Source organism: Lactuca virosa, chromosome 9, assembly GCF_052849685.1.
Source record: "Lactuca virosa cultivar CGN04683 chromosome 9, Lactuca_virosa_CGN04683_v6, whole genome shotgun sequence".
NCBI classification, from domain to species: Eukaryota; Viridiplantae; Streptophyta; class Magnoliopsida; order Asterales; family Asteraceae; genus Lactuca; species Lactuca virosa.
In genome coordinates this window covers 140,207,219-140,234,016 of record NC_136434.1, presented here as the reverse complement: position 1 = coordinate 140,234,016, position 26,798 = coordinate 140,207,219, and the positions used below count along the sequence as shown (strand labels likewise).

The window sequence follows — 26,798 nt, the reverse complement described above, 5'->3', positions numbered from 1 at the left end:
CTTTACACCCCCAGACTCTTGCTTCTGAACTTGGGATGTTACAGTAAGTGTGTGAACTATATGTTCATCAGCTGTACTCTAAAAACCCATTGACATGTATTGCGGGGGGGATTCCCGTGGGAAATACTGTCGATAAATAAGAGCTATGGACTTAGCACATGGCGACGATGTGACATCGTGCCTATTTGACATAAATTGCTGAGGGAAAGCAGTGTTGTCACCCCGATGTTTGCCTTATTTGACATAAATTGCTGAGGAACCCCCGAAGCAATGTTGTCACCCCTAGTGAAAATCCTTAGGCTAGTTCCCTTGTGATAGTTGTTTAGGGACGTAAAATGAGGATAATGGGAATGGGTAATTAGGGTTATTTTTGGTTGATGAAATTAATAAATTTATTGTTGATTGAGAACTTAATAAGTTTATTATTTATTGTGGGTTGATAACCCTATATGCTCATTAGGCTCCCAAGCCTGACCCACTCAACTTTTTATATTACAGGTAGTGGACCCCGAGCATAGTCGGATGATGATGATAAGTGATTTTTGGATTATAGGCCAGTAGTTGTAAATAACTGTTGTAAGGCTTATAATGTCTTGTTTATGCTTTTGATCTGTATCGGAACATGACATCCCGAGGTTTTGATATGAAATAAAAATATATATTTCTTAAAGAAAGGTTTTGATAAAGTTTTATCATGTTTTGTTTTGGGGACGAATTCCGCAATATCTTTTAAAAAGGATTTCTCTGACTTTGTTTTAAAAGCATAAATTAAATCGGTCTTTTCTGGCCGAGAAATTAGGGGATGTCACATATTGGACCTTGCGTTTGTTCCAAAATTTCTTCTTCTTTTCGCCACTCTCGTTTTGTGGCTCGGCGACCGCTGATGCCTCGTCCAGATCGATCCCATGATCGATCAGAGTCTGTGCTAAATCCTTGGCGCTCTCAAACGTGGCCGGTCTAGCAGCCAAGACATTTCCTTTGGTTGGTTGTCATTCCCCAGATGTACCTCTCGATTTTCTTGCTTTCCGGGGTGACCATTCCCGGACAGAGGAGAGCTAGATAACAGAATCTAGCGGTGTAGGCAGCGATGTCGGAACCCTTCATCTTCAAGTTCCAGAGTTCGTGCTCCAACTTTTGCACTTCTCCCCTCGGGCAGTATTCCGCAAGCATGAGTTCCTTCAGTCTTTCCCAACCCATGGCATTAGCCACTGGCAGGGTTAGGGTTTTGACTCGACCATTCCACCAGGTCAAGGCTCTGTCGTTGAAGGTGCAGGCGGCGAACTTCACCTTGTTGGCTTCGGAACAGGCGCAAATTTCGAAGATGTATTCGATCTTCTCGAACCATCGAGTTAGAGCGATAACACCTCCATTCCCGTCGAAGGGCTTGGGTTTTGAGGTCATGAAGTCCTTGTAGGAACACTCCTTTTGATGTCCCTGACTTCCGTCTTGCCGATGGGGGTCGGTTCCCCCGCCATCCCCACCAGAGTTCACTTGTGCCATTGCTGCGGTTACAGCGGCGGTAACTGCTGCCTGGAACAAGACGGGGTCGAACTGAGGGGATGGTGGTGGTGGTGGAGTGTCGTCGTTTCTTCTGATGGGTCTTGGTCGGGGAGACATCTTGTTCTAGAAACAATCAGGAAGAAGAGGATGGTAAGTCCTCGAGATATATAAAACAAGATATATCTCATCCTGATAATAAAAGTATACTACCGAGCGATAAGCACAAAAAGGTTATTAATGCAAGTAAGTTATCGCTTAAGAAGAAAGTGGTATCAACACTTGGAATGAATCTGTATACTGAATTTGGCTCTAGCTAAAATACTCCTATAGTATTTTATGTCGGATGATTTTGTTCTTGGCAAGTTTTAGGCTTGCTGTAACACCACAGTCACTCCCAAGCACATGTTGGTCATGTCTCGAATGAATATAGTTGATCAGGCTATATTGACCCTAAACATGATTACATAACTACCCAGGTTTAACCGCAGTGTCCCAACATCCAAATACTTTTGTTTCGTTTTATCTATGACTCTGGTTCTGTTATGTATGCATACTAGTATACTTGTTACAAAATACTTTATATTTCGAAAATATACTTTTAGTTTAGAGCACTTAGGCCCTTAGTGTTTATAGTTGTATACCATGTAAAGTTCGGTATACTTAGTTCGCTATAAACAAGGGCTCTGATACCAATCTGTCACACCCCGAAACCAGAATGGCGGAATTGTTCCGGGGTGGAGGACGTTATGTATAGCATCACAACCAATGTATAATAGCAATCATAGCAACACAACCATTACAATGAATACATATATGAAAAGGCTTACAATCAGTTTGAAACTTGTTTGGATTACATCAAATAGTATGTAAAATATAAACATAAGACTCTTATTGCTCCAGCTTCTCAAAACCCAACAGGTACTAGACTACTGATTTCCTGAGAATACAAGCAGTTTTGAAAGAATATCAGCATAAAGCTGGTGAGTTCATAAGTGGTATTTTGCAATGAAAACTTGTTGATGAGCTTGTAAAGGTGTTCGTATAGTTTCAAGAAAATCCGATATTTTCTTTAGTGAAAATGTAGTGGTTTTAAATTCTGTATAAAACCATGAATGTTCGTTACTGAAAACTGTAGTGATATGCGTAAATAATACTTCATGTGACTAATTAATGCTAATCATGATGTATAAGTATTTCGTACGTGAAACCATTGTATGATCGGTTCTGTTTGAAAACCCTGGAAATTCCCCAGTTGTAGTATGTATTAGTTCTATTTAGTATAAATAAAACTTTTGAAGAGTGCCATCTTGCAAACTAAAGGTGATTTATACATATTGTGAGTCGTATAACCATACTTGAATGACTAGAGACCTTTGTAACGTTCTTCAGACGTTAAGCTAAATGACATTTGTTCACCCCAAGCGTGCCCGCCTAACTGTAGCTAGCAGTTCAGGTGTGGGATTGTCAGTCCCGAATACATCTATTCACAAATCTCACGCTCTCCCTCCAGGAGACTCTGGTTATACTATGATAGGATTTATCCCTGTACCCTAAGGGTACAGTGTTGAAGTAGAGCCTCACAGTATCGTACAATCTAGTTTACATGTAGTGTTGTAGCGTTATACCGTAGTGAAATCCGTATGTATACCGTATGTAGTGACAATTACAGTTATGAATGCCATGTTCATGTTGTGATGTAAACTATAACTAAATCTGTCATATATGTTTAGTAGTGACAGTTTCTGTACTTATTATGTTTCGAAAATCCCAACTATACCGATAATAGTTTGCATGTATAGCGTAGTGAATATCGAGTCCGGAAAACTATGCAATTTAGTGATAAGCTGAAAAACTTCCCTTATGCTCAACATAGTACAAAAGGGTTAAAGTATGAGAATTGCATGAGTTTTATACTTGTTAAAAGCTCTTTGTATTAATTTACAAAAGCATTTATGGTTTAGCTTGTATACTCCCCCTGAAAACGTTTTTAAAACTAGTAAAAGTGTAGGGGTATGAACTCACTGTTGTTGTGTGAAAGTGTTGACTGAAATGAAGATCCTCGAGTTGTTGTACGTGGCACTTAACGGAATCCTATTATCAAATAAATACCTATATGTATCTAAATTAGCGATTTCATTAGATAAAGTGTTAGAGAAACACTTGCTTTCGGTTAAGGAATGTTACCGAAACCTGCTTGAATCGAGAAAACGAGCTTTCACCACTTAGGAAGAGTTTGCGGCCGTGAAGAGTTTACGGCCATGAACTGGGTTTACAGTCTTTGAAGATGGGCCGTAAACGGGTTTACGGTCTTTGAAGATGGGCCGTAAAATCAAGAACAAGGGTGCTGATTTTGAAGAGAAATGTTTTCCAGATGCCCCAAAATAACTCTAAACGGTGTTTCTCGGTGTTTCCTCGAAGATTGGAGGCCTTCTAGGTGTTTACGGTCAAGAGTTTTAGAGAGAGAAAGAGAGAGTTTCCGGTCAAAGGTGTTCAAATGAGGGTGGGGGTCTCATATTTATATGGGTTTTGTGGTCGGTGGGTGGGTTCCACCCGACGCTGGCCGCATACGAGTTTACGGCCGTGAACTCCAGTCAGGCCGTGAACATGATGTTTTCGAGGATAATTCGAGTTTCGCACGGTTGTGGTTCTGACTTACATATATAAGTTTAATTATAGAATACCATACGATTTTCTAAATCAAAGGTTCGACGGAAGATTAATAAAATTCAAATTTTATTAACGGAAATTGCATAATGGAAACGGAAAAAAAAAAGTTTTGGGTTGTCACATTCGTCACCCGTAGACCTGCAGGTCCCACTGTAGCTAGCATCAAGGTGTAGGATGGTCAATCCCGTATAGATCTATACACAAATTCACGCTCTCCCTCCAGGAGACTCTGGTTACAAAACGTGACACAACAATACATTGTCGCGCCATGAAGTAGTGGCTCACATTAATGTTATATTGTTCTTGTTCTTGTTCTTGTATTTGTATAGTATGTTCTCTCTGTTCTAGTGTATAGTATGTTCTCTCTGTTCTAGTGTATAATGTGTTCTCTCTGTTCTAGTGTATAGTATGTTCTCTTTGTTTCTCGTTATAGTATGTTTGAACTGACTCATGTATGAACTGACTCTTGTATGTTTCATTGTTCTAGAAATAGTGAGTAGTAACTTCCTAAACTATACATATTATAGTTTACTAGTACTGTTGTTTGAATGACTGGTCATGTTTGTACACCTTTGCTACCCAAAGGTATTGAACTGATTGGAAGAACTTTTATATCTATACACATATACATAATATATAACTAAGATTCAAACGACACTCGGACAAACAACCGACACCCTAAGTCCACAACCAAACAAGGAACAGGAAATAAAGCGAGTTATCAGTCCTAAGCCCTTTCAACCTTATTTATATAACTATATCTATATAGACATGATTTTTGACAATATATAAGTTTAAAATAGTTTGATAAAGAATTTAGCATATAAAAGAGTTTTAACCATTTGAATGGTTATAGATGACTTGATGTCAGCTTATAAAATGTTTTGAAATAGTTTGTTTGATAACACAATTTTGAAACATAAGAAATCCACTTGTTTGATAGTTATTAATCACATGTGATTGATACAATAACTATAATGTTTTCTACTTGTATCCCCCCCCCCCCATAAAAGCGTTTAAAATCATTAAAAAGATAAGTTAGGTGTATGAACTCACCTGTAGTGAGAGATTCGAATGTAAGATCGATATAAGATGCTAAGTGTCAAGTGAAGTCCCGAGCACAAACAGATCCTAATAAGCATATAATGACACAAATATGTATATAATTAGTGTATATAACAACTAATCATGTATTGGAAACATCCCTAGGAACTAGGAATCACTCATAATGGAGTGTATCAATCAAATATGATTGGGTTAAGGGAGTTCACGGCCACACTTCAAGTGTTTACGGCCAAAGGAGTTTACGACCCATGATGTTCACGACCAATGATGTTCACGACCAAGGGAGATCATGAGAAGGGTTTATGGCCATGCAAGGATTTACAACCATAAACTCTTGATGTTCTTGCTAAAATGGTTGTTTCTTGTATGCTAAACATGAGCTTCTAATTAATATCAAGTATATGGAAAGGATACTTACGATTTGGAAGCTAAAAGGGGTGTTCACGGCCCAAAGAACTAGTGTGTGTTCTTGAAGATCTAACCCAAAAGAGATGAATTCACGGATGAAATCATGGGGTTTTACTAGATCAAGAAGGATATCAACTTATAAATGAAAGAATCACTTACAAATTTGACGAGAAATGGAAGTGTTCTTGATGATACTTGAGAGAGAATTGAGTGTTCTTGACTTGGAAATGTGATAAGTGAAGAAAAATGAAGGAATATCTTACTTAAGAGACTAGTTCACGGCCAAACAAGAGCTTACGGCCGTAAGCTCTAGTTTACGGCCGTAAACTCCAAGTGATGGAGTTTTCCGGCTTGAATGCTGCACAATGAACTCTAGTAGATACTTCCTAACACTTAAACCTTAAATGTACTAGGCTTAGAACACTCAACAGACCCTTAAAAATGCTAGAAGATAGCAGAAACAAGTCTGACTTTTGATTGAATTGAATGGCTTTACAAGATAGAAATTTCGGGTTGTCACACCACGGCATGACGACTGGGCTAGAGCCGACTGTTTTGTCGTTTTGCTGCCACGACATGGCGACCAACTGGGTTGACTTTGAATTTTGACTGTTGAATTTGACCAAGTTTAACTCAGGGGTATTTTGGGTATTGTGAGTAGTAGATTGAGATTAAGTTACTGTTTGTTGTATAGGTGACCTGTAGAGTTGGCTTTCGGAGCAGCATTCATTTCTGCTACCTTTCAGACTGTGAGGTGAGTTTTCCTCATTGTACTTGTGGGTCGAAGGCACCAATGCCGGCCCACTGGATTATGTATCCTGGTATATTGGATTAATGTTATGCTGAGTACCTGTTAGATTGGTAGACCTGTATGATTACCCGTGTTCATTGAGTATGCATTGGATTGGTAGATATGTATGATTACATGTGTTGCTGGTTATTGATTGTTATTGTGTGTGTCGACATGTTATGGTTTGTTGGGTTGAGGCGGTCCTGCTTTGTGCTGAAGGCCAAGATAACCGGGGCGGTCCGGATAGACTGAAGGCCTGCAAGGCGGTCCAATCAGGACGAAGGCTTGGGGAGCGGTCCAGATAGGATGTAGGTCATGCGAGGCGATTCAGTCAGGCTAAAGGCTCATATATGCATGTTGTTATCTGTATTGGTTGTGTGAGGTATTTTGGGGGAACTCACTAAGCTATGGCTTACAATTTAAGTTTTATGTTTCAGGTGCTTTAGATTGTCGGGGGAAAGCAAAGGCGTGATCGTACACATCCTTTGGTTATATGTTTTGGAGATGTTATGAGACATTGATTTTGGAACATTTGTACTTGACCTTGGGTTCTTATGACTTGGGTTTGATTGAAAATAATGATTTATCTTTAGTTAAAAATGAAAATTTTTATTGTGATTTTGGGATGTTATATCTTGAACACTTGAAAGGTTTCATATTTTGTCTTCATCGGATAAACCCACATAACTCTGCTGTAATCATCAACCAACAACATGAAATACCTGTAACCAACATGTGTAGGAGGCGAGATTGGTCCACACAAATCTCCATGAACGAGTTCTAGCTTCCTTTTGCTCTGAAATTGGTGTGTGAAGGGAAGGGATTTCTGGTCTGCTTCCTTACTATACACCCTCCACAAGGCTCTGAAAGAATGTCTATATTTGGCATATCTTCAACCAACTTCTTATCAACCATGTACTTGAGTGCACCAAAGTTTACATGACCCATTTTCGTGTGCCACAACCTCATAGGATCAGTATTTTCTGCAAGCAAACATCTTGACATGATTTCTTTGAGTTCAATCTTGTATAGTCGATTTGGAGACCTCCTGGCCTTTATAAGTAACTTTCCAGATGCATCACAAACCCATAGGAAATCATATCGAATCTGAATCTGATCTCCACTTTCTATTAATTGACTAAGACTGATTATGTTACTACACAAATCTGGTATGTTGTAAACATCCCGAAACATGCGTTCTTCACCATTCTTGCATTGAAAGACTATCGACCCTCTTCCTTCAATTCGAACTTTAAACCTATTTCCAAACTTCACGTATTCTTGAATCATCTTGTTTAGGTCACAAAACTTGTACCTATCACCAGTCATATGGTTGCTGGCTCCTGTATCAAGATACCACATGCTTGACTTATTTTCTTGATCACCATTTTTCCTCAGTCGAGGGTGCACCTTTTCTTCATTTAATAATACTTCACCAATCTACTCACTTGCATTAAATGACATGAGTAGAAGTGCTGGTTCGTTGTCATTGTGTTCTTGAATCAAGTTGTTCTCTTGGATTCTCTCATGCCTTGGGTTTTTGCATCCTGCAACATAATGTCCGGAATCTTGACAGTTGTAACATTGCACTTTAATCTTGTCTTGACTACTAGATGAACCACGATTTTCATCTTTCTGTTGGTGAAAGTTACCTCTGCCACGACCACTGCGACCACCAAAGTTGCCTCCTCTTCCGTGATCTCTACCTCATCCTCTTGTAGAACTAGACCCATTACGATTTCCTTTGTAACTGGATCTTGAATCATCTCCTGTCTTTTTCTTACTTCTATCAGACCATTCTTGATGAGTCAAGAGAAGCTTCCTGTCATCAATTTCACCATGACCCCACATTCTTTCTTCATGAGCCTTTAACCTTCCTATCACCTCCTCAACTGTCATCTCTTCCAGATCACCAAATTGCTCAAGTGTTGAAGCAATCTGAAGAAATTTGGATGACACCGCCCGTAGTAGCTTCTTCACCACATACGACTCTTCAACAGTTTCACCAAAGGTACAAATGTTGCTTACTATGTTACTCACTTTCACAGCAAATTCATCTACAACCTTTGAATCTTTCATGCTTAAAACTTCAAACTCAACCTTCAATGTTTGGATTCTTGTTGTCTTTACTCTATCTGCCCCTAAGAATCTATCTGCCCCCAAGAATCTGGCCTTCAACGGATCCTATGATTCTTTTGTTGTTTGCTTCTCCGCTAACGACAACAACATGTCTTCTGGAATGCCTTGGTAGATGGCTGCCAAAGCCATCTTACCTTTCTTCACTTCTATAATAATATTTGATGTTCTGGGCTCGACTGCATCCCAAACTCCTTGGGCTTGCATGAACACCTTCATTTTTATAGCCCAAACATCATAGTTGTTTTTTGACAGCATATGGTAGTGGAGTGTGATATGCCCATCCTTCTCATTCTTGTCGTTTCCTGTCATCTCTATCTCACGAGGTTGGTATTTGGGCATGCACCGGGTTGTGCTCTAGGTTGTGCTCTGATACAAAATGTTAGCTTTTACCCAACAAATACAACCTTTGTTTAGTGGTTAATAATGGGAAGCAGAAAAAGAGATACGTAGGTGGGGCAATTATGCACTTTTATTCATAAAGGTGAAAATGAGAGATCATATAACGTACACATTTGCCTTCCATATTTACAACAAAACAATAGAAGCCTAAAGAGAGGAGAACACAACTACCTATTCCACCAAGTCACATGAAACCAAGGACCACTACCTTCGACTTATTCAACTTCTAGACTAAGTAAAAAAAGCAAACAATAAAACAAAAAAACGTGCAGTAAAATAAAGGATGCTAAATTTGGATTATGTCAATAGACGAACATGTTACCTTTTTGAAGACGACCCAAAGAATCACACAAAATATGCATCCATTTAATAGACTCCTGGTTGTAGGCGTTATCGAGGGCAAACCAAACCTCACAAACATTTTTGAGGCCGAGAGTCTCAACCACGGATCATTTAGAGAGAGAAGACTGGGGAAGGCGGAAGAACGACGCCATCAATATAACATGATTTGTGGTGGGATTGGTGTGGACCCCAAAAATAAGAGGAGGCGGAAGAATGGTGCCATCATATATATAATGTGTAAGCTTTTGGTAGGAAAGGAGTGGCAAGATCCGATTACGCCATATAAAATAAGCGTGGGGGGGGGGGGTGCCATGTTAAAGAGGAGGCGGGCAACAACGATTAGGGAAAAGGGGAGGATCAAGTTAGGCCGATACCATGTAAGGTTGGATAGAAATCACCACACTTGTGGAGAATCTTATATTAATATTTTATGAGAAATTAAATATCCTACTACTTTTTGTTCCTACTATCTTCCTACCTATTTTAGATGGTGACAAGCAGGCCCGGATCTAAGGGAGGGCAAGGTGGGCAGCCGCACAGGGCCCTGAAAAAAATAGGGCCCGAGTTTTTCAAAATTATATAATTAACATACTAATATATATTATGTTTTCAGATTTTTAACACAAATGTTTTTTGGTTCAGCCGGTTAAAACGCGCTTATTTAAATTCAATCCACACGGGTTCGATTCTTTCCAAGATCAATTGTAGCTTTTTAACGTGGGCTTATTTTCATTCCCTTACAGATTGATATCATTGATATTCCAAGTTACAATTTCTACTCTTCATTTATGATACATACTTAACAATTTATCCTTTGTATCAATTCTCTTTGCTAAATAAATTTCCAAAAATTCGATATTTAGCCCTCAACTTTTATAAATTTATACTTGTCATTTTGTTTATTAATTTAATTTATTTTTTAGTTTTTCTTTATGACAATTCAGCCTTTAATTTAAATTTCTTATATATATATATATATATATATATATATAAACTTTAGTTTATATAATTATTTCATTACACGTTCGGGTATAAGGGCCTTTTTTTTCCGGTTCGTCCTGGGCATTTGAATCCTCAGGACCGGCCCTGGTGACAAGTGTCATTAAATTTAGTTTAAATTTGATTGAGATGTTTGTAGGAAGAAAAGTAGAAACAAAAGGTAGGAGGATATTTTATTTCTCATATTTTATAGACATAAAGATATAAGAAATTAGGAAAGATAATTACATACAACAAGTTTCCTAATCTATAAGATAAAAAATATTTTCAAGATATCTTGTGTGATATATGCTTAAAATTGAACCGTTAAATTCAATTCATTTCCAAATTCTAATTCTAATCATAAAAAAAAAACCTATATGGCTTTAAACTCAATGCCTTGCACACTAAGCTCTGTAATCCTCGAAAAAGACCTAAGGTTGAAATAAAGATCAAACAAAGGATTTTCACTAGTAGTAGCACCAGTTTGGCATTTCCATACTTGCACTTCCAACCAACCATCATTCCTGCGTTGTGGAACACCTTCCATTTTGGTTCTCTTTAATGGGTTGTGTATGTGGGTGTTGTCATTAACCTTTTGTCTAATAATTGGGGTCTCAGGCAAAAATAAAAGGATATGATGTGGATCATACTCTCCACTCTCTGTGATACGACTCTGATCACTCACTTCCACAACTTGCCCAACGTTAGGGTTCTTGGTTTGTATGTTGTAAACAAGAAAGCATGCGTATCTTGTCTGAGGTGACAACATTTTGGATGTGCAGGTTATTGAAAAGGATTGTTGAGTACAAAAAGCCACTTCTTTAAATCTGCAACAAGACATATTGTGTTTTACTAGAAATGGTTGAAGAATGTTAATGTCATTAAGTCATTTTAGGTAACTGGAATTTATACGAGTGGATTCCCACCTTGATTCACGTGAAGGCCCCCATCTCCACACTAATTTTCTCAAAGCCATTCTTGCTGGAAGCATATGACATTTCTTCCCATTGTTTGCAAGTGAGAACCACTGTGAAACCATAAACGTGTAATTAAGTACTTTTGAAATTATAGTAGCTAGAACCATGTTCATAAGCGTAACAAATGACAACAGCTACATTGTGTTTATGAATATCTTAAAAAATAATAACATGATAGGATTGAATCATTCATATCAGATATACCTCTTCACCATTATTGATTGGGAACCCTTTACAAAGAATAGAGTAGAGTTCCTTCTTTGTTGTCCATTGCGCACTATTTTTGTACGACTTGAGTATATCTTCATAATCACTTGGCAACCTTTGTTCCCAATATGTCTCTGGCATATCCACCTTCTCATCCTCTAAGAGTTGATGATGATCCACCTATAATAAAACTTACACTTTATATTCCAAGAATGTTTGAAACACAAGAAAAACATAAAAAAATTGATCTAGAGGAATAAACCAGAATTTGTTGGCTGGCTTACTCTCTCGATGGGCTGGAACTCGATGGCTTCTACAATCAACGGATGTCCTCCGCAATCAAAAGTTATATCAAAATCTGCACTTTTCTTGAGGCTGGTAAACTGATACAATTCAGTCGTGAACCATCCATCTTCTCTCTCATCTGCTATGTATGAAGTTGAATAGCATGTCTCCTCAGCCAATTTGTAATTGAGGAACAAAAGGTCCATACTTTCATAGTCAACACCGAACACAAGGTTGACTGCGTATGTGATATGTGGTGACAAAAATTGTGCTTTGACATGCATTTTGAATCTCCAACATAATGGTGTCGTATTTTCGTTGTCTAATGGAAATCTGCAGGAAGATGCAGCAATGGATACAATTAATATTATATACTCATGAATATTCTAAAAAGCTAGAATCATAAAGGAAGATGACAACTAACCTTGATTTATGTAGACCATTGTATGCATATCTGGGAGATGCAGGGAGAATAGGAATCAAACATACTTTTGCGGATATCATTTCACAATGTTCACCATTCTTGTTTAATGAAAACCACTGTTCGTTAAAAGACATCAAGTTAGGATATGAGTACATTTCAGAAATCACTATTTGTTGTTGTTTGTGGCCAAATGCATCGTAGTTGAAATGTATACTATTTGGTTTTAATCATATAAATTCCTTAAATTAGCAGTTTATAATTCACAATTTTGATAGAGCTAGCTAATTACCGTTTTGCCCCCATTAACCAACATTCCTTTGTAGAGAAGCATCTGTAGTTCCTCTTTGGATTTGTAGACATGAGGAGCTACTGCAGTTTCAATCATCTCTTCAAAGTCCATTGGTCCTTCTGTCTTTTGAATATCAAGTGCAATCTCAAGTTCTTCCACAACATCAGACATCTTTGGACGTTCTTCACGAGATTTCTGCAAACATCGATAAGCAATGCCTGAAAATGTTTCCAATGAACTCGGATTCATATGTTCCTTCAGGTCTTCAAAGATAATCTGATCTAGTTTCTTCTCTTCATAGCTTTTTTTCCACATTGGCCACAAGCTCATAAAATGACCATTGTTATATTCATAGCAGAGTCTCCCACACAACACTTCGAACAAAACCATGCCAAATGAGTATACATCCGACTCTTTCGTTAGGAGGTAAGTCTCCATATACAGAGGATCTATATACCCATAGGTACCTACAACATTGGTAGTAAGAAAGCTGTGTTGCTGATTAGCAGGACCTATTTTCGATAAACCCATGTCAGAAAGTTTAGCATTCCAACTCTCATCCAGTAGAATATTTGAACTTTTAATATCTCGATGGATAACTCTTTGTTCTGTCCCTTTAGGATCATGAAGGTAGCAGAGTCCCTTTGCAGCTGTGAGGCATATCTTGAGACGTTTCCACCATGTGAGGGTATTGGCACTTAAATGGCGATCTAGGCTTCCGTGATATGCATGCTCATACACAAGGATCTTCTCATCATCTTCATCACAAAATCCCAGAAGAGAGATGAGGTTTTCATGTGTGTAACGGGAAAGCATCAGGATCTCTTTCAAGAACTCAGGGTTTCCTTGCCCAAGCTTACGATCTAGACGCTTAAAAGCAACCATGGTTAGCCCTTCAGAGTGAGAGAGTACTCCTTTGTACACGTTCCCAAATCCACCTTTTCCAATAACGTTGTTGTTATCAAAGTTGTTGGTAGCTGATTTTATCTCTTCCAGTTTGATTTTAAGATGTTGATTCTCTCCCAGAAAGGCCTCCATTGTTTGTTGATCAGATCGTAATTACAAAACTGAAATCGAAATGATGGAAGCAAATGCAAGTGCAGGAGGCGAGGCTTCCATGAAATTGTGTGGGTTTGGTGAGATGTGCATCTGGTGGAATTGTATGTTAGTCAACGTGTTGAATAGTCAACACTACCTGGCCATCGGGTGTTTGGCTAATTTTTTTGGAGGCAAAATCTTTTGGCAAAAGTTTCAAAAAGTTAGGATTTCCTGACTTTGACTTTTCCAAAAAGTTAGTTTTCCTTTATAAAAAATCCAAAAGTTGTTTTTAAAATACTTTTACCAAACATTTTTGTATTTTATCTTTTTAAAAAAAAAACTTTTGGCCCTCCAAACAGCCCTGAATACATTATAGAATAACTTTCAGCCGCCCTATGACTTTCATTGACTTTCAATGAGGCTCCATTGCTTGATGTTGACAATAACAATAAATAGGTCGATGTAGGTAAGATGCCCATAACGGGCCTCCGACTTCACCTCAATCGTGATAGAAACAATCAATTAGAGATCCACCTACAACACCTCTCCTCTCCCCCAAAATTCTTCCAACTAGAAGACTCGGTAACCAGAATCTTCAATTCTGATTCCGACGATCCCAAATACTATGAACGGCTCCAAGCGATTAGCTATGACCACATCTGCACTGCCCCGGTTGAGTCCGAAGACAAATTCTCAATCGTAACCGGAGCCCAGTTACAAGTCGGGAATCATAGGTCCAAAAAAGTCCTCTTCTTACGCCTCCAGTTCTCTGTTGGAATTAATTGGCTCATTTACCATATTCACGTGACATGCAGTTGGGTATTGGAATAAAGAAAATTTAGTTTAAGTTTTATGTCTTTAGTTATTGATTTTATTAGTTTAGAATTGGTAATACTCCTTTGACCGATTTGCAAGGAGGTATACGTTAGAGAATGGGTCTTTAGGTGTAGTAAAAATAGGAGTCTTTTATTCCTACTTTTGTGTTGCACGTTGTAGTCGGTAGGCTATTTAAAGCCTTTAGAGTTGATGAATAAAGGAAGTCTTCAGTGTCTACCTTTTCTGCAACTTTAAAGTACACCATTTATACTTCATATTTGAAAGTCTTTTGTTCTCTTCTCCAAGTTCATTATATACGAAAGTTTAGAGTGTGAGATTTGAGGCTTTCCAACCAACATTTGGTATCAGAGCCCCAGGCTCGGTTGAGGGTTTGAGTGGTTCTTGATTGCAAAAAAAAAGGGTGCAGCATCCTTCCTTGATCAAATCTGTTCTAGAAGCCTAACCAGAAGCGGAAAGACAAGCAGAAAAAATCAGAACGGGTGGGGTTTTTGGTTTGGCTTCTTTGCGGGTAAAGAAAACAGAAGAAACAGGCGTTTGGTTTTCTTGACTGGTGGAAGAGGAGTCTCAAGACAGATTTGATCGGAAAAGGTTGGTGCTGTCACAACTCACAGTAAAAAATGGCCTTGGTACCTAGAGAAGGAAGTTCGATGTCATACCAAGTTCCGGTCTTGACCTCGACGAATTATCCGGTGTGGGCAGTCAAAATCAAATCAATTATGGATGCTCATGGTATATGGGAAACAGTGGAACCGAGACAATTGCATGAAGATTCGGATCCAAAGAAGAAGAAACAAGCTCTTGCTTTCTTGTTTCAAGCTATACCGGAAGACATGGTCTTGCAAATGGCTGATTACACCGATCCAAAACAGGTGTGGGATGGATTGAAGACTCGCTATTTGGGTGTGGATCGGGTGAGAGCGGCTCGGCTTGCAACATTGAAGAGGGAGCTTGAAAGCTTGCGTATGAATGATGGCGAAACAGTGGATGAGTTTGTGTCAAAATTGACTGGTCTAGCCTCAAAAGCAAGATCTCTCGGTTACGAGCTTGAAGAAGTTGATTTGGTGAAAAGATTGCTTGATTCAATGCCTAAGTCATTTCTCCAAATTGTGGCTTCAATCGAGCAATGTTTTGATTTGGAGTCAATGCTTTTCGATGAAGCCGTTGGAAGACTAAAGGCTTACGAGGAGCGTTTAAAAAGGACGGAGAAAACCGAAGGCATTCAAGGCGGTTTACTTTTGGCTAGTGAAGAAAAACCGCACGTATGTAAGCATTGTGGTAACGGAGGCTCAAGTCGGAATGGCTTTGGACGTGGCCGGGGAAGAGGTCGTGGGTCCGTGAATGGTCGAGATGGCAATGAGCGTTACCGGGATAAAAGCCACGTGAAATGTTACAAGTGTGGTGAACTTGGCCACTTCAATAACGAATGTCCTAAGTGGGAGAAAGAAGAAGCTAATTTGATCGAAGACGAACCAGCATTATTGTGAATAGAATTGGTAAATAGCCAATTAAGGGGTGATTGTTGGAATTAATTGGCTCATTTACCATATTCACGTGACATGCAGTTGGGTATTGGAATAAAGAAAATTTAGTTTAAGTTTTATGTCTTTAGTTATTGATTTTATTAGTTTAGAATTGGTAATACTCCTTTGACCGATTTGCAAGGAGGTATACGTTAGAGAATGGGTCTTTAGGTGTAGTAAAAATAGGAGTCTTTTATTCCTACTTTTGTGTTGCACGTTGTAGTCGGTAGGCTATTTAAAGCCTTTAGAGTTGATGAATAAAGGAAGTCTTCAGTGTCTACCTTTTCTGCAACTTTAAAGTACACCATTTATACTTCATATTTGAAAGTCTTTTGTTCTCTTCTCCAAGTTCATTATATACGAAAGTTTAGAGTGTGAGATTTGAGGCTTTCCAACCAACATTCTCAAAAGTACTCGGTTGCACTGCAAACAAGAATCCAGAATGGGATGTGTCTCCAGCCCAGAAAGCGGAATCTTCAATTCCTTTCATGGAGGTGGTCCTCCCACAACAGTTTCAAACCACTCACGCCCCACTCCATGAACCGAAGCTTGTGGTCCATATGAAGAAGATGCAGAAGCTATTACATCGTGTGGACACAACAGAGGTGAAACGGGGCCCACAAGAGAGCCCCGGGTATTGGGTTGTCTCAGGAGCTAGACTTGTTGTGGAGAAGAAAAATAATTCTCTTCTTATATTACATCAAAAGATCTCTCTTGAAGTTAAGTACTCTTTGCTCGAATGTTATTCGATGAAGATGTGTCCGATTAGGTGATGTTTTAGGTCGTTCTGAACTCGTGCTTGGAGATGTCATGGTAATATAATGTTTTCAAGAGTAACAAGCTACATAATTTTGTCACTAGTGAAACGAAATGTCAAGTTATGAGGTTCATCGTGATTGTAAAGAACTCAAAACGATTTGTTTGGGTGTACTAATTTCTACATACACATATACGCTTTTTAAAATGCAAAATTTTCAAATGGATTGCATATTTATCCTTCTATTGTTAGGAATCGGACCGGGTACACGCAGCGGAAACACACTATCACACACACAAACACACGAAGGAAATAAAGCAAGAAGGAACACAAGGATTTTACGTGGTTCGGATTCGGTGTAAATCCTACGTCCACGGGCGCAACTAGATTTTATATTAACTCACTATAAGATTACAAATGGTAATATCACTCAACACTTTTGTTGTTCTACGCTACATCGCTCTTCTTACAATTCATATATATATATATATATATATATATATATATATATATATATATATATATATAGGAGAGAGCCGTAAGCCTTTTTCTTTTGTTTACACAAATTGCCGCTATATTTGACTAGAATATATATATGCCGCAAAGTTTGAAAAAAAGAATGCGTTGATTTCTTTAGCCGTCCAAAATAGAGCCGCCGTCCACTTCAATATTATTAAACAATTGATAGTGCGTCCAATTCAATATTCAATTGTTTTAATTTACAAGTTTCATTTATGGCCCTTGAATTCTTAGGAACTTGTCAATTTATTCAAGACTCCATAAATCTTAACAATCTCCCACTTGGAGGCTTGAACAACTTTAGCTTTTCTCCGCCATTCAACTCTCAATTACTCCAGTAATCTTAAAAAACAACCAAGTCCTTTTAGGCTTCCAGTTCCAAAGAACAAGCTAAAACTTAGTCTGATTTCTCTAGTTGCAGCCGCCCCTCATCATCAAATACTAGAAGGGCCAGTTGAAGCTCCCACTAGCTCCAACTCAGCCGTGGCTAATCCCGCCACCAACTCATCCTCTGTCTCAACCGGTTTGGACACTCCACCAGATCCAGAGATACACCGAGGACCACTAACACTCTCCCAACTTTGCAAACATTCAACAGGAGAGAATTTTTCAGTCTTAGTCTTCAAAACCCAACGGCTCTTTGTAACTGTACCCGAAACACGTCCCGTGCTCCCACTGTCACAGAATCCCCTGAATGGTTTAGACTTTCGAACTCGTTCAGCTAACATCTCTTTGGCTCCAGAATTCATGTTTGCAAAATGAACTCTCTTAGCCGTAGATTTAGCGAACCAGATTTTGTCTTGTTTAACAGGGACGGTCATACTTCCCTCAGCAGGTACCTCAACCATATACAATGACCCACACTTCATACCACGAGCAATCACCAGATCACCATTGACCACCCTCCATTTACCACTACCAAACCTTACTTCCAGTCCTTGTTTATCCAGCTGACCAACAGAAATCAATTTCTTCTTCAGCTCCGGAATCACCCTGATATCCTTCAGGCTCCATGTAGTTCCCAATGAAGTAACCAAATCAATATCTCCCATGCCTGTTACCTGAAGCATCTCGTCATTTGCCAAACGTACCTTTCCAAAATCTCCTTCTTTTAGATTCACCATCGTTTCCCCGTTGTCCATGGCGTGAAACGAAGCCCCTGAATCCATGACCCAAGAGTCTACAGAACTTTCCATACTGAGTAACAATGCATCATCCTCAGACACACTCTCAGCACCGGCAATGTTTAATTCTTTCTTTGGACATTGACTCTTAACATGTCCCACCTCCTGGCAGTTCCAGCACTTCACATTCTTCCTAGTTCTAGATGAACTTCTTCCCCGACTCCCACTGCTTCCACTATTCCTGCTATTCCCTCTCCCTCTTCCGATATTTAATAACTCAGAAGAAGAAGATCCACCTTGATTCTTGCGTCTGATATCTTCGCCAAGAACCAAATCTCTAACCCCTTCAAAAGTCATACCACTGGTCCCCACGGAACTCGTAACAGCAGTAACTGTTCCGGACCAGCTATCAGGTAGAGAAGCTAGTAGCAGCGAAGCTTGAGTCTCATTATCAAATTTAATTCCCACAGATGATAATCTGGACAGAATTGAATTTAGATTGTTAATGTGAACCGTAACTGAGCCTTCCTCATTCATCCTTGTAGTGAACAACTCCTTCATTAAGAACACCTTGTTAGCCGCCGATGGTTTCTCATACATATTTGACAGAGCCTCCATCATACCACGTGCCGTGGTTTCATTCATGATGTTGAAAGCAACGCTCTTCGTCAACGACAATGTAATAACCGCCTTGGCTTTCTTGTCCTTTGAGTTCCACGCATCTTCAACAGCTTTTTCCATTTTCTCCGGTTTGTCTCCGAGTACCATGTCCAAGTCTTTCTGACATAGCAATGCTTCTAATTGCATTTTCCACCAGCTAAAATCAGAACCATTGAACCTTTCGATTATAATCTTGTCTTCAGCCATTACGACAAACAAGATACAAATCAGGTACACTCGTGCGTGATAAAAAAAACGATCGTACCCTCCAAACCTCGCTAACCAGGCTCTGATACCAGTTGTTAGGAATCGGACCGGGTACACGCAGCGGAAACACACTATCACACACACAAACACACGAAGGAAATAAAGCAAGAAGGAACACAAGGATTTTACGTGGTTCGGATTCGGTGTAAATCCTACGTCCACGGGCGCAACTAGATTTTATATTAACTCACTATAAGATTACAAATGGTAATATCACTCAGCACTTTTGTTGTTCTACGCTACATCGCTCTTCTTACAATTCATATATATATATATATATATATATATATATATATATATATATATATATATATATATATATATATATATATATATATATATATATAGGAGAGAGCCGTAAACCTTTTTCTTTTGTTTACACAAATTGCCGCTATATTTGACTAGAATATATATATGCCGCAAAGTTTGAAAAAAAGAATGCGTTGATTTCTTTAGCCGTCCAAAATAGAGCCGCCGTCCACTTCAATATTATTAAACAATTGATAGTGTGTCCAATTCAATATTCAATTGTTTTAATTTACAAGTTTTATTTATGGCCCTTGAATTCTTAGGAACCTGTCAATTTATTCAAGACTCCATAAACTTAACATCTATTTGATAGGAGATGAAGAACTAACAATTCATATGTACATAGATATGTTTCTTGAAATGCACTTGCAGCAAAAGGACAAGAACAAGTCATAATTACATATTGCATTAGGAGGAACACAAGTTTTGATAAACCCCAAAACTAAAAGTACACCCAAAAATTTTCATTTTAAAACATTATTTACATAGGGTGGTGTACGCCATATTAACAAAGGGGTACAAGTATATCATAAAAGTCATAGTTATTACAAAATTTCCAGTTTTATGTTTTCTTTTGCTTTTAATAATTGCCAACCCCGCGTTTTTTCAACCATATGTGTCTATTGTTAACATACTAATTGACTAGCATCAAACAAGTCTCAATTAGCTAAATTCCTACATATTCTTGATGGTTTCATAGTTCATTTATAATGTTCTCAGGTTCAATTGCCAGTCACACAGTAGCTAATCATCTTACTTAGTCAAATTCTACCATCACTACATGTAGGTTCCAATCAACTACTTTGAGCATCATGAAACTGCATGGAACTGACTTGATATTCTTTTATGATGAACCTAGTCAGTTTGAGTAAATCTTTAGACAAGAAAATTGTTCAGCTTAGGATGATCGACTCTGGTTGAAATGTGAAAATCTTTAATTTACTATACAACCTTGTCAGCTTCGAATAAATTGACTAATCAACTTGAGATTTTCCTTTAATGGAATGATCATTGAAACATTTGCATTAATATATTGAGTATCACCATATTATATATATATATATATATATATATATATATATATATATATATATATATATATACACAACTTGCCTAACGTTAGGGTTCTTGGTTTGTATGTTGTAATTTGTAAACAAGAAAGCATGCGTATCTTGTATGAGGTGACAACATTTTGAAAGTGCAAGTTATTGAAAAGGATCGTTGAGTACAAAAAGCCACTTCTTTAAATCTGAATTCTGAAACAAGACATTTTGTGTTTGAACCGAAATGGTTAAAGAATATTGATGATTTTAGAGTATTAAGTCATTTTTAGGTAACTGGTTGGATTCCCATGAAGGCCCCCAACTCCACTCTAATTTTCGCAAAGCCATGCATACTTGCTGGGAGCATATGACATTTCTTTACTGTGAACTGTGTTAGTACTTGTTTTGAAATTCTAGTAGCTAGAACCTTGTTCATATGCTTGACAAATGACAAGAACTAAATTATGTTTATGAATATCTTAAAAATGGCAGGATTGAATCATTTATATCGGATATACCTCTTCACCATTATTGATTCGGAACCCTTTGCAAAGAACAAAGTAGAGGTGTTTCTTTGTTGTCCATTGCACATGACTATCTTTTGATGACTTGAGTACGTCTTCATAATCACTTGGCAACTTTTGTTCCCGATATGTGTCTGGCATATCCACCTCCTCTTCCACTAACACTTGATGATCCACCTATATGAATAAAACTTACACATAAACAAAATGATCTATAAATGAAGAAATCAATATTTGTTGTCTTACTCTCTCAACAGGCTGGAACTCGATGCCTTCAAGTATCAATGGATGTCCTCGATGATCAAAAGTGATATCAAAATCAGCACTTCTCTTGGTGCTAGTAAACTGATACAATTCAGTCGTGAACCATCCATCTTCTCTCTCATCTGCTATGTATGAAGTCGAATAGTATGTCTCCTCAGCCAATTTGTAATTAAAGAATAAAAGGTCCATACTTTCATAGTCAATACCAAACACAAGGTTTACTGCGTATGTGCTATGTGGTGACAAAAATTGTGCTTTGCATGCATTTTGAATCTCCAACATAATGGTGCAGTATTATCGTTGTTTAGCGTTCGAACTCTTATCCAGTAGAATATTGGCACTTTTTATATCCCGATGGATATCTCTTTGTTCAGTTCCTTTGGGATCATGAAGGTAGCAGAGTCCCCTTGCAGCTGTGAGGCATATCTTGAGACGTTTCAACCATGTGAGAGCATTAGCACTTAAGTGGCGATCTAGGCTTCCATGATATGCATGCTCATAGACAAGGATCTTCTCACCATCTTCATCACAAAATTCTAACAGAGAGATGAGATTTTCATGTGTGTAACGGGAAAGCATCAGGATCTCTTTCAAGAACTCAGGATTTCCTTGCCCATGCTTACGATCTAGATGCTTAAAAGCAACCATGGTTTTCCCTTCAGAGTAAGAGAGTAATCCTTTGTACACGTTCCCAAATCCACCTTTTCTAATAACATTGTTGTTATCAAAGTTCTTGGTAGCTGATTTTACCTGTTCCAGTTTGATTTAAGGTGTCGAGTCTCTCCCAGAAAGGCTTCCATTCTTTGCTGATCCAATAGTGATTACAAAACTGAAATCGAAATGATGGAAGCAATTGCAAGTGCAGGAGGTGAGGCTTCCATGAAATTGTGTGGGTAAGGTTAGATGTGGATCTGGTGAGATATCATGATCGCACAAAATTGCATAGTATGTGAGTACGTGTTGAATAGTCAACACTACCTAGTCATCATTATAGAATAACTTACTGTTTTGCTCTCTTCCTTTTACTTGTCCAGTTGGAAGATCTTTTAGTGTGATTTCATGGCCAAGCCACTGAGCCAGCCATCCATGGAGCAGCTCCGTCAATGACTTTCACTGAGGCTATGTACTCGCGTCCAATCTCCTCAGATACTAGCTCCATTGCTTGATGTTGACAATAACGAGTTTGGAGATGGCAGTGGCAACGATGACAAGTTTGGTAGAGGCAGAAATGAGAATGGGGTCAACGGTGGTCGCCAGAGTGACTAGTGAGAGAGGAAGGTGGACGGTGGATCCCTGTTTCCAGTGACAGAGTAATTTTATCAAATTTCCTGAATCACTTCGTAGATCTTACATCCAGCTCTACCATCTGGGGTTTGTATCTAGAATGGAATCAGCAGAACAAAGTTTGGGAAGTGTTACAGAAGAATTGATCGTCGCCGGTTGTGGCTGAGATGCAATTGTTGATTAAGTTGGTATTCATTTTGAGAGATTGAAGTTAACAATGGCACTTAAGCTGCCAGCTGCTGAAGCTGCAAATGTTGCGATTCAGTCAATTGGATGTGGTTATGATATCTCGTTGGATCTGAGGCTTAACGATCGCAAACGTCGTTATCTTTCAGATGTTGGTAATAATCCATATCGAAATTGCCGTTTGATAGAAATTGAGGAGGATGAAGGCAGAGACATTGTGCTTCCTGGTGGGCTTCTACTCCTCAATGTTCCCGGATCCATCAAATGTGATGAAGGCGAGCATACACGACTTCATTCTGATGTTCTTTCTTTTCGGCTGGTATGGATAGTTTTACTGTTTTCGTGCTTTGATAAATCTTCCTTTCAGTACCTACAATCCGTATGTAATGTGTATAAAAAATCAACATTAATTAATTGCTATACAACTGTTAAGCATGAAAAATGTAAATGGTGGGTAAGTTTCTGCATTCTTTTTATATGCAAGATGTCGGAGCAATTCAATCAGGAATTATCATTATCAGGCAAAATTCCTTCAGGCCATTTCAATTCCATGTTTGAGTTTTCTGGAAATTGGCCGGAAGATGCATCGACTGCTAAAACCCTAGCTTTTGATGGTGTTTTCATCTCTTTGTACACCATTGCATTAGAAGAATCTCACATGGTTCTTTGTGATCATGTTAAGAAAGCTGTTCCATCTAAATGGGAGCCTGCTTTGTTAGCAAGGTGAGGTGCAGACCTTTTCAATTTTCATACCCTTAAAACTTTTAAAGCTAAAGATTGTTTTCTTCCTTGAAGTAAGATTTGGATGCCCTTAAACTTTCATCTGTCTATATAAACTCTGATAAAAGTATTTATCCATCTTCCTTGTTCTGTATATTCTTCCAGGTTTATTGAAAAATTTGGCACTCATATAATTGTGGGTGTAAAAATGGGCGGAAAAGATGTCCTATATATGAAACAGCATTATGCATCATCACTTGAGCCTTCTGATGTACAGCAAAGGTTAAAGGAAATGACACACAAGAGATTTTTGAACTCTGAACACACGTCTCAAAATGACAAGGTACTTTTGTTATTTGTGGTTTTGTTCTTTAGGTGGTTTATAATCATCTTACCTCTTTTTTTCCAGTATGACATCAGACAGCAGCAACTAAGGTTTCCAAACTCGGACACATCTAGCTCTTATTCTTATGAGGAGGTATTCTCTTGCAGAAATTTTGTTCTACTATATATTTGGTTTCTATCGTTTGTCTTAGGGATAAATGCAAAAATAAAATAAATAGCACCATACTTTCATGGATTTGCCTATTATAGCATCCTTCCTTTATTTCTTCCTATTATAATATCCTTATGCTTAAAAAATCTACCCAATTATACAAAGCATTTTAAAAGTTATAATTGGGTAGATTTTTCAAAGTATAATGTCCTACTAAGAAAAAGATGATCAAAAGTACAATGCTATAACGTTGCTTTCTCTTGCATTTAGCTCTTTGTCTTGTATTTCAATTATTTGCAGCATCTTTTAAGCATTTTCAAAAGGAGAGGTGGGAGTGATGACCGGAACCTAAAACATAATGAGTGGTTACATACAGTACAATCAGAACCAGATGTGATCACAATGTCCTTCATTCCAATAACCTCTTTGCTTAATGGTGTTTTGGGAAGTGGATACTTAAGTCATGCCATAAATCTCTATTTATGCTGTGAGAAAATGACCATTTTACCCTTCTTCCCAGATTACGTCGATTTCAGTTGAAATTATTATTAGTTTAAGGTTGTTTACAGATAAACCTCCATTTGAAGAGCTCTGTAAGTTTCTGGACTTCCAGCTACCGAGACAATGGGCCCCTTTATTCAGTGAGCTGTCCCTTAGTGATCCACAACATGAGCAACAAAGTACAACGTCTTTACAGTTCAGCTTTTTCGGGCCCAAGCTCTACTTGAACACCAATAAGGTAATTTCCTAATCTTGGAACTTAATTCCAATTCCAATTACTTTCTGATCATTTTACTGTTTCTAAATAGGTTGATGTAGGTATGATGCCTGTAACGGGCCTCCGGCTTTACCTCAATCGTGAAAGAAACAATCAATTAGAGATCCATCTCCAGCACCTCTCCGGCATCCCAAAATTCTTCCAACTAGAAGACTCCGTAAACGGAATCTCCAATTCTGATTCCGACGACCGTAGATACTACGAAAAGGTCCAGGGGAAAAACTATGACTACGTCTGCACCGCCCCGGTCGAGTCCGGAAACAGAATATTCTTAATCGTAAACGGGGCCCATTTACATGTCAGGGATCACGGCTCCAAAAAAGTCCTCTTTTTACGCCTCCGCTTCTCTGAACTACTCGGTTGCACCGCAAGGAGGTCGGAATGAATGGGAATCCCCACTCCACATACCGGAGTTTGTGGGCTCGACAGAGATGATGCGGAAGCTATTGAAGTTTGTGGAGACAACAGAGATCACGCGGGGCCCGCAAGATAGCCCGGGGTATTGGGTTGTCACAGGGGCTAGACTTGTTGTGGAAAAGGGAAAGATTTCTCTTCGGGTCAAGTACTCTTTGCCTAAGATGTTAGCCGATGAACAAGTGGCAGATAATCATTAAGTGATATGTACTTTTAAATCGTTTTAAACTCGTGTTTGGAAATTGGAGATGCAATGCCATGGTAATATAATGTTTTCATGAGTATCAAGCTACAAAATTTCATCACTAGTGAAACAAAATGATGTTGAAGTAAGTGTTAAAAGTTCTTGGATTGTAAAGAACTCAGTTAAAAGATTTTTTGGGTCTCCTAATTTAACTTCTAGATACACGTATAGATTTCGGCTTCAAATTTTATATGTTTTTGATGGAATTTAACAATTAAACTTGCAATTGTATAAGAGTTATTATTGATGAATGCAGCTATAAATATGTAGGTTTTTTAGAGATTCAAGATAAAGAAAATTGAAAGGAAGTTTGAGACTTTGGCCTTATCCATCGACATGAGTTCATAATATGAAATCGGGTACATGTACACCAACTGAGCAACTGTGTCATTTTCATGATTTTTAATATAAAACATGCATGCTTATATATAAGTCACTCCTCTTTCGTTTATAATTAGATATAAATCATCCCTAAGGTTTTTTTTTTTTTTTTTAATCAAATGATAAGTATTAGAACAAATTACTGAAATTGTCCTTATCGTTTACAAAAATTTCACTTTTGGTCCCTATCTTCTTTTTTGCACTCGTACCATCCCTAAGTTTTGATTTTGTTACGTCTTTAGTCCATATAAAAAGACAATACTGTCCTTTTCTATTTTCTTTTTTCATTTATTTATCATTTAAAATTTTGAAAAATAAAATTGGACAACCCCTTTACCCCCACCCATTCATCAGTTCAATCGGACACCACACAAATATTTTGGCACCATCTCCACCCACATATTCTGGCCCCACCCTTACCTCCAACCTCCGACGATTAAACACCAAACATAGGTTACTCCTCACCATTTCTTACCCATTTAACACATGCACTACATTCATAAGAAGATTCACAATAAGATTTAGGAAGAAGGATAATCAAGCAAATTTGGACCCTCGTATCTACCCTGTATCGATGGAAGTTTAAGAAGTGGTGGGTAATCGAGTATATCCAGACACTTCCCATGTTCTTGTTAATGTTATTTCTCTACCTTTGTCGAAAATCCTCAAGAATCGGTCCATTGCTGGAAATTTGTCCATCTTCCTCTCTTGAAACCACAGTTCAACAGAAGCAATGAGATCTCCACCGTCAACAAGACAACAGATCCTTCCCACAACAAATTTCGATGACCTCCACTCGCCGGATCCCATCTCCGACCATCCCTTCTCACTAGTCACCATCCTCATTCTTACCACCAACCACCGGAGATACAACTGCAATCACATAAAAATCTCAGCAAACTCAAAGGTTATCGACAAATCTAGGTCTCTGGTGGATCCCTAAGCTGTTGTATACGGAAA

General features: G+C 38.3%; 1 protein-coding gene, 1 long non-coding RNA gene and 1 pseudogene across 3 annotated transcripts; 1 reads left to right on the top strand and 2 right to left on the bottom strand.

Annotated features, from left to right (window-relative positions):
• Nucleotides 1-10,582: 10,582 nt before the first annotated feature.
• Nucleotides 10,583-15,844, bottom strand: LOC145136675 (uncharacterized). Its single transcript, XM_079070786.1, has 6 exons — nt 12,474-15,844; nt 12,185-12,300; nt 11,760-12,093; nt 11,473-11,655; nt 11,218-11,318; nt 10,583-11,118 (listed from the first exon to the last, which is right to left on the bottom strand). Exons 1-6 carry the CDS (start codon nt 13,509-13,511, stop codon nt 10,665-10,667), a joined length of 2,226 nt encoding a protein of 741 aa, XP_078926912.1. The 5' UTR covers nt 13,512-15,844; the 3' UTR covers nt 10,583-10,664.
• A 5,036-nt stretch (nt 15,845-20,880) lies between these two features.
• On the bottom strand, nt 20,881-22,346 carry LOC145136850 (uncharacterized). The gene is made up of 2 exons (XR_013720736.1): nt 21,318-22,346; nt 20,881-21,248 (listed from the first exon to the last, which is right to left on the bottom strand). It is a non-coding gene; the product is annotated as an uncharacterized LOC145136850 (long non-coding RNA).
• A 15-nt stretch (nt 22,347-22,361) lies between these two features.
• Nucleotides 22,362-25,494, top strand: LOC145136849 (MACPF domain-containing protein At4g24290-like; annotated as a pseudogene). The gene is made up of 7 exons (XR_013720735.1): nt 22,362-23,124; nt 23,290-23,528; nt 23,691-23,868; nt 23,935-24,003; nt 24,322-24,508; nt 24,591-24,760; nt 24,831-25,494. The product of XR_013720735.1 is annotated as an MACPF domain-containing protein At4g24290-like (transcript).
• Nucleotides 25,495-26,798: the final 1,304 nt, after the last annotated feature.